Source organism: Onychomys torridus, chromosome X (genome assembly GCF_903995425.1).
Source record: "Onychomys torridus chromosome X, mOncTor1.1, whole genome shotgun sequence".
NCBI classification, from domain to species: domain Eukaryota; kingdom Metazoa; phylum Chordata; class Mammalia; order Rodentia; family Cricetidae; genus Onychomys; species Onychomys torridus.
This window is the reverse complement of record NC_050466.1, coordinates 58,698,730-58,712,098: the sequence shown is the minus strand read 5'-3', so window position 1 is coordinate 58,712,098 and position 13,369 is coordinate 58,698,730. Positions and strand designations below refer to the sequence as shown.

The 13,369-nt window shown below is 37.2% G+C and overlaps 1 protein-coding gene across 4 annotated transcripts in view; it reads right to left on the bottom strand.

The window, feature by feature from the left end:
- Glra2 (glycine receptor alpha 2) overlaps positions 1-13,369 on the bottom strand; it is a 208,909-nt gene that overhangs the window by 50,300 nt on the left and 145,240 nt on the right. For all 4 annotated transcript variants that reach the window (XM_036174529.1, XM_036174528.1, XM_036174530.1 and 1 more), the window contains one exon: positions 12,003-12,152. In XM_036174529.1, the coding sequence (XP_036030422.1) occupies positions 12,003-12,152 (150 nt within the window). The remainder of the gene's footprint in view (positions 1-12,002; positions 12,153-13,369) is intronic.

Genomic DNA, 13,369 nt, shown 5'->3' with positions numbered 1-13,369 from the left:
CAGGAAGTTATTATATATATATTTTTTAATCTGTTGAGATTTGCTTTGTGACCAAGTATGTGGTCAATTTTAGAGAAGGTTCCATATGGTGCTTAGAAGTAGGTATATTCTTTTGTATTTGGGTGGAATGTTTTGTAGATGTCTAGCAAGTCCATTTGAGTCATAATGTCTGTTAGCTCCCTTATTTCTCTGTTAAGTTTCTGTCTGGCAGACCTGTCCATTGGTGAGAATGTGGTGTTGAGGTTTCCCAGTATTAGTGTGTGGGGTTCTATTTGCAATTTAAGATTTAGTAATATTTCTTTTACAAATGTTGCTGCCCATGTATTTGGGACAAAAATGTTCATAATTGAGACTTCATCTGGAATAATTTTCCCTGTGATGAATACATAATGTCCTTCTCAATCTTTTAAAATTAATTTTAGTTTGAAGTCTATTTTGCTAGATATTAGGTTATCAACCCTAGATTGCTTCTTAAGTCCATTTGACTTGAAATACTTTTCCCAGTCCTTTACTCTGAGGTAGTGTCTGCCTTTGAAGGTGAGGTGTGTTTCTTGTGAGCAATAGAAGGATGGATCCTGTTTTCATATCCATTCTGTTAGCTTGTGTCTTTTTATAAGTGAATTGAGTCCATTGATATTAAGGAATACTAATGACCAGTGATTGTTAATTCCTGGTTTTTTTTTGGTGATAATGTTGTGTGTTTCCTTTCTTTGGGATTTGTTGGCATAGGATTATGTATTGCCTATGTTTTCATGGGTGCATCTAACTTCCTTAGGTTTGATTTTTCTTCTAGTGCTTTCTGTAGGGCTGGATTTTTGGATATGTATTGTTTAAATCTGGTTTTATCATGGAATATCTTCTTTACTCTGTCAAAAAAATCAGTAGTTCTTCTATACACAAATGATAAACAGGCCAAGAAAGAAATCAGAGAAACATCACCCTTTACAATAATGACAAATAATATAAAATATTTTGAGGTAACTCTAACCAAACAAGTGAAAGACCTCTTTGATAAGAACTTTAAGTTCTTGAAAAAATACATTGAAGTGGATATCAGAAAAGGGAAAGATCTCCCATGCTCATTGATAGGTAGAACCAACATAATGAAAAAAGGCAATCTTACCAAAAGCAAATCTACAGATTCAATGCAATTTCCATCAAAATCTCAACATAATTCTTCATAGACTTCAAAAGAATAATACTCAACTTCATATGGAAAAACAAAACCCTAGGACAGTTAAAACAATTCTTTACAATAAAGCAACTTCTAGAGGCATCACCATACCTGTCTTAAGCTCTACTATAGAACTATAGTAATAAAAACAGCTTGGTATTGGCATAAAAACTGACATGTGGACAAATGTAATTGAATTGAAGATCCTGACATTAATCCATACACCTATGAACACCTGATTTTTGATAAAGAAGCCAATAGTGTACAATTTAAAAAAGAAAGCATCTTCAACAAATGGTGCTGGCATAAGTGGATGTCATCATGTAGAAGATAGCAAATAGATCCACCTCTACCACCATGCACAAAACTCAAATCCAAGTGGATCAAAGACCTCAACATAAATCCAGCTACACTGAACCTGATAGAGGAGAAAGTAGGAAGTAACCTAAAAAGCATTGGCACAGAAGAACACTTTCTAAATATAATACCAGTAGCACAGACACTGAGAGCAACAATTAATAAATTGGACCTCCATTAAATAAGAAGCTTTTGTAAGGCAAAGACACATTAAATAAGACAAAAATGACAGCCTATAGAATGGGAAAAGATTTTCACCAACCCTATATCTTACAAAGGGCTGATCTCCGAAATATATAGAGAACTCAAGAAACTAAACAGCAAAATACCAAACAATCCAATTAAATAATGAGCTACAGATCTAAATAGAGAATTCTCAACAGAAGAATCCCAAATGGCCAAAAGACATATAAGGAACTGCTCAACATCCTTAGTCATCAGGGAAATGCAAATCAAAGTTACTCTAAGATACCATCTTACACCTGTCAGAATGGCTAAGATCAAAAACACGGATGACAGCTTAGGTTGGAGAGGATGTGGAACAAGGGGAACACTCCTCCACTGTTTGTGGGAGTGCAAACTTGTACAGCTACTTTGGAAATCAGTATGACAGTTTCCCAGAAAATTTAAATCAAACTACCTCAAGACACAATTACACCACTCTTGGACATATGTGCAAGGGATGCTCAAGCATACCAAAAGGACCCTTGCTCAACTACATTCATAGCAGCATTATTTGTAATAACCAGAACCTGGAAGCAACCTACATGCCCCAAACCAAAGAATGGATAAAGAAAATGTGTTAAGTATATACTCAGCTGTAAAAAAACAAAAACAAAAACAAAAAAACAATGACATCATGAAATTTGCAGGCAAATGGACATAACTAGAAAATGTCATCCTGAGTGAGGTAACCCAGACTCAGAAAGACAAACATGACATGGTATGTACTCACTCATAAGTGGACACTAGATATAAAGTAAAGGATAATCAGACTACAACCCAAAGCTCCAGAGAAGCTAGGAAAAGAGGAGGACCCTAAGAGGGACACATGGATCACCTTGGGAAGGGGAAACAGAGATCTTCATGAATAAACTAGGGATGTGGGGGGACAATAGAGGGTAGGGGATGGGGTATGAGAACATGAGGAAATGGGATGGTTGGGCTTGGGGAGGGATGGAATGGGAGAGCAATGAAAGAGATATCTTGATAGAGAGACATTATGGGGTAAGGGGGAAAACTTTTTCTTGGGAAATTCACAGGAACCCACAAGGATGACCGCAGATTAGATGACTAACAGTAGTGGAGAGGGTGCCTGAACTTGCCTACTCTGGTAATCAGGTTGGTGAATACCCTAACTGTCATCACAGAGCCTTCATTAGTAACTGATGGAAGTAGATGCAGAGATCCACAACCAAGCACCAGGCTGAGCCCCGGGAGGCCAGTTGAAGAGAGGGAAGAGGAACAATATGAGCAGGGGGAGTCAAGATCATGATGGGGAAATCTTCAGAGACAACTGAACCAAGCTCATAGGAACTCAGAACTTTAGACCAACAACTATGGAACCTTCATGGGAACAGACTAGACCCTCTGCATACAGGAGAGAGTTGTGTAGTTGAGTCTGTTTGCGGGCCCCTGGCAGTAGGATCAGGATCTGTCCCTGGTGTATGAGCCTGCTTTCTGGAGCCCATTACCTATGGTGAGACACATTGCTCACCCTTGATGCAGCAGGGAGGGGCTTGGTCCTGCCTCAACTGAATGTACTAGGCTTTGCTTTCCCCCCATGGGAGGACTTACCCTTTGGAGAAGCAGATGGGAGGTAGGCCTTAGAGGAATGTGGGGGAGGGGAATGTGAGGAGGGATAAGAGGGGGATCTGTGAATGGTATGTAAAATGAATTTAAAAAATTAAATAAAAAAGAAAAATAAATAAATAAAATTATTAATTTAGGAGAAATGCTAAATCATACATGGCATTGGGATAATAGGCTTAAATTGGGACTTTTCCAAATAAGTTGGACTATATGATTACACTATTTCACAGTTATAGTGGGGATTGAATGAATTGTTATCCCTAAAAGAGTTAAGAATAATACCTGACATTGAACAAGCCCTCAGTGACTGCCAGCACGTGATAATACCCTTTTTTCTTATCAGATTAAAAAAATACTGAAAATGCCAGTACTTTGCCTATTTATTTGTTTTTTTTTTCTATTTTGTGGAGTATTAGTTTTTATTTTGAATTTTTCTTGTTTTTGTTTGTTTGTTTTTTGATAGAAAAGGGGGGAATGTGAAGTTAGATGGACAAGGGGTTAGGGGAGGAAATGAGAAGAGCAAAATAAGAAAAAACTAAAATAGAACTGAGTAAAATTTTGTTAAATATGTGCCTTTCCTAAGGGACAAATAATGTTGTCTTTTTTTTCATTGTATGTTCTCATGAATTTGGTCCTTTAAATACCAATTTTGAGATTCACAGACTTCAGAATATCTTCATGGAAATCATGAAGCTTCCATTTTGAAAAAAGTAGTGAATTTTGTAAAGCAGCAATTGTAACTCTCACCTGACATATTTCACACTCTTTTCTCTTAAAGATCAGGAACTCTCAGAGAAGAGAGGGTAGAAAGACTGTAAAGGCCAGAGGCCAGAGATAACAGGGTGACACAGTATCTTCAGCTTATGTTAGAACTGCTGCATGCAGGGACTCACACTAGCAGTGATCACCTGCAAGACTTACATGGGAGCAAGCCAGTCAACACCCTAGCATAGATGGGGAAGAAGATGGCAAACCTTGACCCCTAGCTCAAGGCCAATTGTCAGTTGATGGCTTCTGGGAAAGGTAGAATATCATTTTTTAAAGGTGTAGTTTCTGGTAGGTTGACCATACTCCAGTAGATAGCCCCACAACCATGAGTATATGTGGAATACAAATTGAAATATGTAGGTTATATAACATCTAGCACATGAAGTTGGGAAGGGGAAGAAGGGGTGGGGTGTAGAGAATGGATCTGGGAGGTGTTGGGCAGAGGAGTGTAGAATGAATTGTACATTGTATGCCTGTAAGGAATTCACAAAGAAGTAATAAAAGTTTTTTTAAAATGTTTAATACATGACTCTCTTTAAACTTGAGTATGCTTCTTGCTTCCCAGTATGTGATCTACACAAATCTTTCCTTAACCCAGCTACTTCATGTAAATAGCTAGTATCTCCTTCATTTTTTCCCTCTGTTATCTACCTTAGTCAGGCACATCACTATGACTACTTTCTCACAAGTACTCTAAGTTCCCCAATATTCCTCCTTACCTTTCTTTCTTCCTCCAACTCCCCTGTTATGCTTTCCTAATCTTCTACCTATTGGTACTCATCTAGAACTACAATTGTACATATGCTCAAGCATCTGTCTTCTTGGTGGCTGTACTTGAGCCTGGAAGCTTCCTGGATAAAAACATACACCAGCTTATTGATTATTACAGATATTTTTGATTATTACACATTACTACATAAACACAGATCTTATATGGGTACATATTGTCTCTGCTTCAGTATTCTAGTTTCGTCTCTTTCCTTCAAACACTGGCCTTCCCACTCTTCCAAACTGCTACTTAACACTTCTACCTTCTTTCTCAATGTGTCTACATTTTTTTCTTTCCACCACTTTGAGCCAGTAAGAAACCTCAGAATACACAGGCAGAATTAGGAACTTTCATCTTACCACCAATGAACCTACCAACTGAGTCCCAATCATACTTAATGTCCCATTTTCTCTGTATAATGATGAGACACAGGGATTCAGTAGACAGCAGTTTAACTGAGATCCTACTGGGTCATTTCCTGGGGCATAAACATGGAGAAATTAACTTCCTTGTGCTTTAATATCTCCTTCAGTGACTTGGTGGATAAAATGAAATATCTACTTCTATATGAAGTGAACCCCTTTGCTCTGGATTCTATGGCTCTTTTTTTAAAGAAACATCTTCTTAAGACACATGTTCTTAAATTTATGCTTTCTGTTCAATGTAGTATTAACATCTTCCATTTCATTTCAGTGTTCCCTTTACCAAATATATTCTTTAATCTTCTATTTTAGGGGGAAATCCTTTCAGGAACACATTTTTCTTCTATTCTAGCTTCTATGCTTCCCTGCATGACAAAGGCAATTGCAAGTGTTAGCTAAAATCTGCCTCTATTTCCTTTATTCATTTTCCAGTTCAACATAGTCCAGACATGCTTTCCAAGTGATGGAGTGCTCCATTTTCAGAGCATTTTCATTTTCATTCCCTTGGTGGGTGATTTCTCCCATGTTTGCTGAGTTCAGACATTATCCGTTTCCTGGTCATTCCCAAGATACATGTGTTTTATCCCTCTCATGAACACATGTATCTATCTAATTACTTGCCAACTCTACTGAGATGTTTCATAGGCATCTAAACCTGATCATATCTAATGGGATTCTGTAATTCAACTCCACTGCAATCCCACATTCCCTGGCTTAGCATAATAGGTGCACAACAAATTGATGAAAGATTACTTGGCAGATGAGTAGTCTGATGATGTTAAGGAGTGAAAGTGTACAAAAATTTGTTTTACTCCATTCTTCCTTTGAATGCTAAATTATTAAGTAATCTACTCTTGATTTCTGAACATTCTCACCCACCAGCTAATCTTTAAAATACTACAATCTAGTATGTCTCTAAGTACTGAACTGAATATACTCATCTAGGTAGTAGACAATAGAACATTCTTCTAGTTAATTAAATTTTGTCCTCTACAGACTTTATATTTTACTTCTCATTTGTTATTCCATATTCTTGAGATAGTTGTTCAGATAGTTGATTTTAAAATCTGCTTTTATAAAGTAGTCTTTTGAAGTATGCATTTTCCAAAAGAAACTGGCTTTATTCCAGTTATTGTATTTTGATATACATAATTTATCTTTAAATTAAACTATTTTATAATGCCCCCCTGTGAATTACTTTAAGGCTTAGATGATCCTAAAGCTATGTTTTAATTTTTTAAACTTAAGAAAATTTTTGTAGTCATCATTTTATTATTTATATTTAGCCCAAATTCACTTGATTAGATCACATATTCAGTACTTAATTTATAACCGATTTCAGTCCTTTGATGTACTAGGTAGTAGCTGTTACCAACTTGACAAAACTAGACTCACCTGGCAAGGAAGATACTCTATTGAAGAATTGCCTCCATAGGACTGGCCTTGGGACATGTCTTGACTGATGATAGGCATTTTAGGGGTGAGGTGTGAGGGCATCCCACTGTGGATGGCACCATGTATAGGCACACCATGCTGAATATGAGCTGGATATCATTTCTCTTAAGTTCTGCTTTGAGTTCCTGCTTAGATTCCTATTCTGACTCCCCTCAGTGATGAATTATGATCTGGAAGTGTCAGCCAAATAAACTCTTTCTTCCACAAAGTTGCCTTTGGTCAATGTGCTCATTATAGCAACAGAAAAACAAATTGGAACACTGGATATTTGTTGTGACATGCTTTATAGTCTAGCTCATGGTAAACTTAACAAAATGTTCCTTATGAACTTGAAAAGTATATATTTTCTTCAATTGTGGGTACAGTGGGTTTATTAATCCTATTGCTAAATTTATATCCTTAATGATCATTTAGTTGTTTTTTCTATCAATTATTGAAATATGTATGTTAAAATGGTTGATTATAATTGTGACTTTATCTGCTTCTATTTGCTAATTTAGTCATTGTATATCTAAGACAATGCTATCAGTTTGCTATAAGTAATAATTTTCTGTATTTGTTTTTGTTTCCACATGCAAGTTATCACTGGCCTAGAACTCCCTATGCAGCCCAAGCTGGCCTTATAGCTTATAAAAATCTCCTCTTTGCCTCATGAGTGTTGGAATTATATTTGTGAGGCCACATGCCTGGGTTTAGTAGCAGATTTTGAAAGTCTACTTTCTCAAATATTAAATACACTGAACTGGCTTTATTTGATTAGCATTTTCATGGTATCTATCTATCTATCTATCTATCTATCTATCTATCTATCTTCCTTCCTTCCTTCCTTCCTTCCTTCCTTCCTTTCTATCAGTCTATCAATCTATCTATCTATCTATCTATCTATCTATCTATCTACTATTAATTTTAGGCTTCTGTATTGCTCTTATAACTATATGTATTATAGGCAAGAAGGAATTGGATTTTATTTGGATTTTCATTTCATCTAACAATATTTGTCTTTTTTTTTTACAGTTTTTTATTATGTATACAGTGTTCTGTCTGCATGTTTGCCTGTATGCCAGAAGAGGGCATCAGATGTCATTATAGATGGTTGTGAGCCACCATGTGGTTGCTGGGAATTAAACTTGGGACCTCTGAAAGAGCAGCCAGTGCTCTTAACCTCTGAGCTATCTCTCCAGTCCAATATTTGTCTTTTAATTAAAACACTTGTCTATTTCCTTTTGTATCATTGGATGACACATTTGGGGTTGATTGATCACTTTGCCATTTGATTTTCTGTACCCTTTTTGCTTTCCGCTCCCCTTTTCTTTCATCTCTACTTTCTTTTCAACCTTCCTCTCTTCACTTCTTACTTACATATTTAAAATGTGCTAGTCTTTAATGGCTATTACTCTGTTATGGTAGTATTGTCAAGAAATCCCAGAATTCATTCCCATAGACCTCAGATACAGCTTAAGAATCTTCTACACTGCCTTCCAAAAATATCTTGCCAGCTATTCAGATTTTGGAAGGAAACTAAAAATTGTTTTCCATCTGTGGTCATAAGGAGTGAGCCAATAGTGGTTTTTTTGTCTTTTTTTAAAATGTTCTCATTACCAGAATCACCTGCAGTGTTCCACTCTAAACCTTATGAGTCAGTGTCTTCAGTGGAGTTCACTGAGAATCATCATTTCCCTTAAAAATCCTAGACAAATCCCATTGCGATAAGGTAAAATTTGGGGGAGACTTGGTAGTACTAGCTCATAAAAGAGGTTGCTGAGTGACTTAAGCCACCCATAGACAATTACATCACTGTAACATTCATGGTGCAAACTGCACTGTTTATGAGCTGAAGTAGTATCACAATTCAATAATATTTCATGGTCAGGACAAGTGATTCTGGACTTATTCCACTGCACTAGAATTCTCTGAAGAAATAACTAGCTTCCACGGGGATAAAATTTATGTAAGCTCAATGTAAAAAAGGCAATGTATGAGAAAAGGTGTGTGTGTGTGTGTGTGTGTGTGTGTGTGTGTGTGTGTGTGTGTGTTCCTAGGCTGAACAGATAAAATGTTCCTGAAATGGAGTTAGGTGTAAGAGACAGGTCAGCCAGCAGTATGTTTTTGGAGTGCTTTTAAAACCCTTTGGTAAATGCAGACAGGACTCAGGGAGCTCATACACATACAAACTCCTCAAAGTAATCTAATACTGCTTCAGCATCTAATAATGCCTCAGCTTTATAGCTAGGTATTTGTAAGCAGTAAGATTGACACATTGTTTTTTTAGCTCCAGCATAATAGTATATAAATCAGTTTTTGCTTTGCCTTTACCAGAAGGTTTATGGAGTCTTAGGGGGGCAGATATTGAAAAATATATTATGTGTCTACATTAAATTTTTTAATAAATAATTTATTTCTTTATTATTATGTGTTTTAAATTTTATACATCAGCCATCGGTTCCCCTCCCACCCCCGCCTTCCCCCCAGCCCCTCCCCTCCATTCCCATGTCCTCCAGGATCAAGGCACCCCTGGGGATTCATTTAAACCTGGTAGATTCAGTACAGGCAGGTCCTGTCACCTCCTTCCAGACTGAGCAAAGTGTCCCTGTGTAAGCCCAAGGTTTCAAACAGCCAGCTCATGCACTAAGGACAGATCCTGGTCCCACAGACTGGGTGCCTCCCAAACAGATCAAGCTATTCAATGGTCTCACTTGTCCAGAGGGCCTGATCCAGCTGGGGGCTCCACAGCCTTTGCTTCATAATTCATGTGCTTCCATTTGTTTGGCTATTTGTCCCTGTGCTTTTTGCAATCTTGGATTAAACAATTCACGCTCTTGCAGACCCTCCTCTTTCTCGACAGTTGGACACCTGGAGCTCCACCTGAGGCCTGGCTGAGGATCTCTCCATCCACTTCCATCAATTATTGGATGAGATTTCCAAGACAACTGTTAGGGTGTTTGGCCATCTGATCACCAGACTAGGTCAGATCAGGTTTTCTCTCGACCATTGCCAGCAGACTACAGAGGATATATCATTGGGGATTTCTGGGGACCTCTCCAGCACTCTGCCTATTCCTAGTCTCATGTGGTCTTCATTTATCATGGTCTGTTATTTCTCATTCTCCCTTTCTGTTCTTGATCCAGCTGGGATCTCCTGATCCCCTAAGATTTCTTTCCCTCAAATCTTGCCCTTCATTACTCCCACTGTCATCCAGGTTGTTCATGTAGATCTCATCCATTTCTCTGTCATTCGGTGATCCCAGGTTCTTTCCTAGGGTCCCGATTTCTAGGTAGCCTCCCTGGAGTTGTGTAGCAGTCTAGTCATCTTTGTTTTACATCTAGTAACCTCCTATGAGTGAGTACATACCATGTTTGTCCTTCTGAGTCTGGGTTACCTCACTCAGAATGATTTTTTCTAGATCCATCCATTTGCCTGCAAACCTCATGATGTCATTGTTTTTCTCTGCTGAGTAGTACTCCATTGTGTATATGTACCATATTTTCTTTATCCATTCTTCAGTTAAAGGGCATCTAGGTTGTTTCCAGGTTCTGGCTATTACAAACAAAGCTGATATGAACATAGCTGAGCAAATGCCCTTGTGGTATGATTGAGCATACCTTGGGTCAAAAATGTTCAATGGAAAAAATAAAGCATCTTCAACAAATGGTGCTGCCATAACTGGATGTCAATGTTTAGAAGGCTGCAAATAGATCCATATCTGTCACCGTGCACAAAACTTAAATCCAAGTGGATCAAAGACCTAAACATAAATCCAGCTACTCTGAACCTGATAGTACAGAAAGTAGGAAGTACTCTTCAATGCATTGGCACCAGAGATCACTTTCTAAATATAACACCAGTAGCACAGACACTGAGAGAAACAATCAATCAATGGGACCTGTTGAAACTAAGAAGCTTTTGTAGAGCAAAGGACACGGTCAACAAGACAAAGCGACAGCCTACAGAATGGGAAAAGGTCTTCACCGACCCCACATCTGACAGAGGGCTGATATCCAGAATATATAAAGAACTCAAGAAATTAGACATCAAAATGCCCAACAGTCCAATTAAGAAATGGGCTATAGAACTAAACAGAGAATTCTCCACAGAGTAAGTTCAAATGTCTGAAAGACATTTAAGGAATTGCTCAACATTAAATTTTGACTTGTTCTTTAGTGGTATTGTTATAGAAGGTAACACTCTCTATATCAACAGACATGTTTCTCTCCCAGTCAGAAGTGCAAACCAGGCACAATACTTTGGTTATTCTTCATGGGGCTGGGATAGAAACTAGGGCTTGCTTCCCAAACACACCCACACACTCAATTGCTTGGGGGCTGAAGAAGAACTGAGCCCCATCTTGAAAAAGGAATGTAATTAGTGGTGGGAAGCAGCCAAAGTTTGGGATTTTTTGAAGATTATCTAGATGATTCTAATGTTCAGGCAAGTTTGGGACATACTAAATTGGAGATATTGAACTACAAATTTGACATATAAACCTCTAAGTAAGGTAAAACTTGAGTTTTCTGTGCTAATGTCAAGGTATTAAGATAAGTCTAAATAAACCCACACATATAGGACATAGAATACATAAAGCAATAATTCTTAAGCTGTAGGTCAAGACCCCTTTGGTTATTGAATGATCTTTTCACAGGGATCATATATCAGATGTAATGCATACCAAATATTTATGAGTCAGAAGAGTAGAAAAATCACAGTTATGAAGTAGCAATGAAAAATTTATGGTTGGCGATAACCACACAGAAAGAACTGTATTAAAAGATCACAGTATATGAAGGCAGATCAACTGATTAAAAACATCAAATCAGTTATGTACACACAGTCACATACATGCAAATTATCAATATTTAATCATGGTTTAATATAACTGTTAGTTTGAATCTATGTGCCCAATTAGAGTTGTTGGATAAAAATCAGAGAGCTCAAGCCAATTTGAATTTTAGATGAACAACAAATAATTTCAGTATAATTACATACCATGCACTATTTGAGCGATATTTATATTAAAATATATTTACCTGGAAATCATGTTTAGCTGTGTGACTTATAATTATATCAACTAAATATGCTAACCTTACCCACAATGGTAAAGGACTAGTTTGAGCAGTAATTTATTAGGACAAAAATTAAGTTAATTTTCTTATTCATTATGAGTTTTTTGTTTTTTGTTTTTGTTTTTGTTACATAGCTTGGTTAACCGCCTCAAGTTCTGTGTGATTCTGTACTGAGAGACAACCCCTACCTTATTTTGCCTTTTCTGTCGTCTCCGCAGACGAAGGAACTCCTTATGTTGCCTGGAGACAAAGTTCACTGCTGCATATTCCAGTAAGGCAGCAAACACAAACAGAAGGCACACCGCCATCCAGATGTCAATTGCCTTCACATAGGAGACCTGAGGAACAGAATGGGGTGAGAGTAAAAGAAGGAAGCTATGAAGGCTTTCCAGAAAACCTAATTCTACATTATTTGAATGGCACAAGTCATGGTCAAGTCTTTTCTAGTCTCTAGAAAGCTAATGTGACTAGTGCTGCAACAAATGTCTACTGATAGAGGACTGGGCAAAGAAATTGTGTGTGTGTGTGTGTGTGTGTGTGTGTGTGTGTGTGTGTGTGTGTGTTCTAATGAAACACACACACAGATGAAATTGGAGGACACTAACTTAAATGAAAAAATTATCTCACTTATACGGAATCTGAAAACCTTTGTCTCATAGAAGTTAAGATTAGATTAGCAACTGCCAGAGATTGGAAGAAGTGGGTAAATGGATATAATGCTATAATTGGAGGAACAAATTCTAATTTTATATTTCAGAGAATGATGAACATAATTAACAATAATTCATCAATATATCTCAAAATAGTTAGAAGAGACAATTTTGGATCAACTGGCTAGGAAAAAAAATAGTAAAAATTCAAGATATAGGGTATGCTGATTTCCCTGAGTTGATCCTCACTTAATATGCACACGAATTACAATATTACATCAGGGTCTAGTGTATAGGTCAGTAGTAGCAGTCATATTCAGCATGTGTGGGACTTTGTGTTCAAGTTTCAGAGTTTAAAAAAAATACCAAATACCCCAGTATACGTCAATAAATATGTAGCAACAAAAAGTGCTATGGTGGTTAAAAAAACAGTTACAAAAGTCATGTTAGTACCACTTAGAAGATTAAATATGAGGCAGATGAGACAATGGCCATGGGGAAGAGGGAACTTGTTGCTCTCTCACTGCTCTGCAAGGATCAACATCTCACTCTATACACATTTTCACGGTACAGGGAGAAAAAAAAATACAGGGTTTTTGTAATACTTGGCAACCTGCCAGCCAGGTGTATACTATTCAGTTCTAAATTTTTATGGGTTGACCTACTATGTTTTTCTTTTTATTTTCTAAGCACTTGCCAACCATTCCTCTAAGTATTATATATGTATACATCTGTTAAGCCAATAATTGTATTATCCTGCTTTCTGAGAAGGCAACTGAAGTAAAGAAGGGTTAAATTACTACCTAAAGGCACAAAACTAAAATGTGAAAGCCAATATTCAATTGAAACAGAGTGTTGAGTAGTTTATTTCTTTTTCTGACCACACCTAATAAACACAGTTCCTA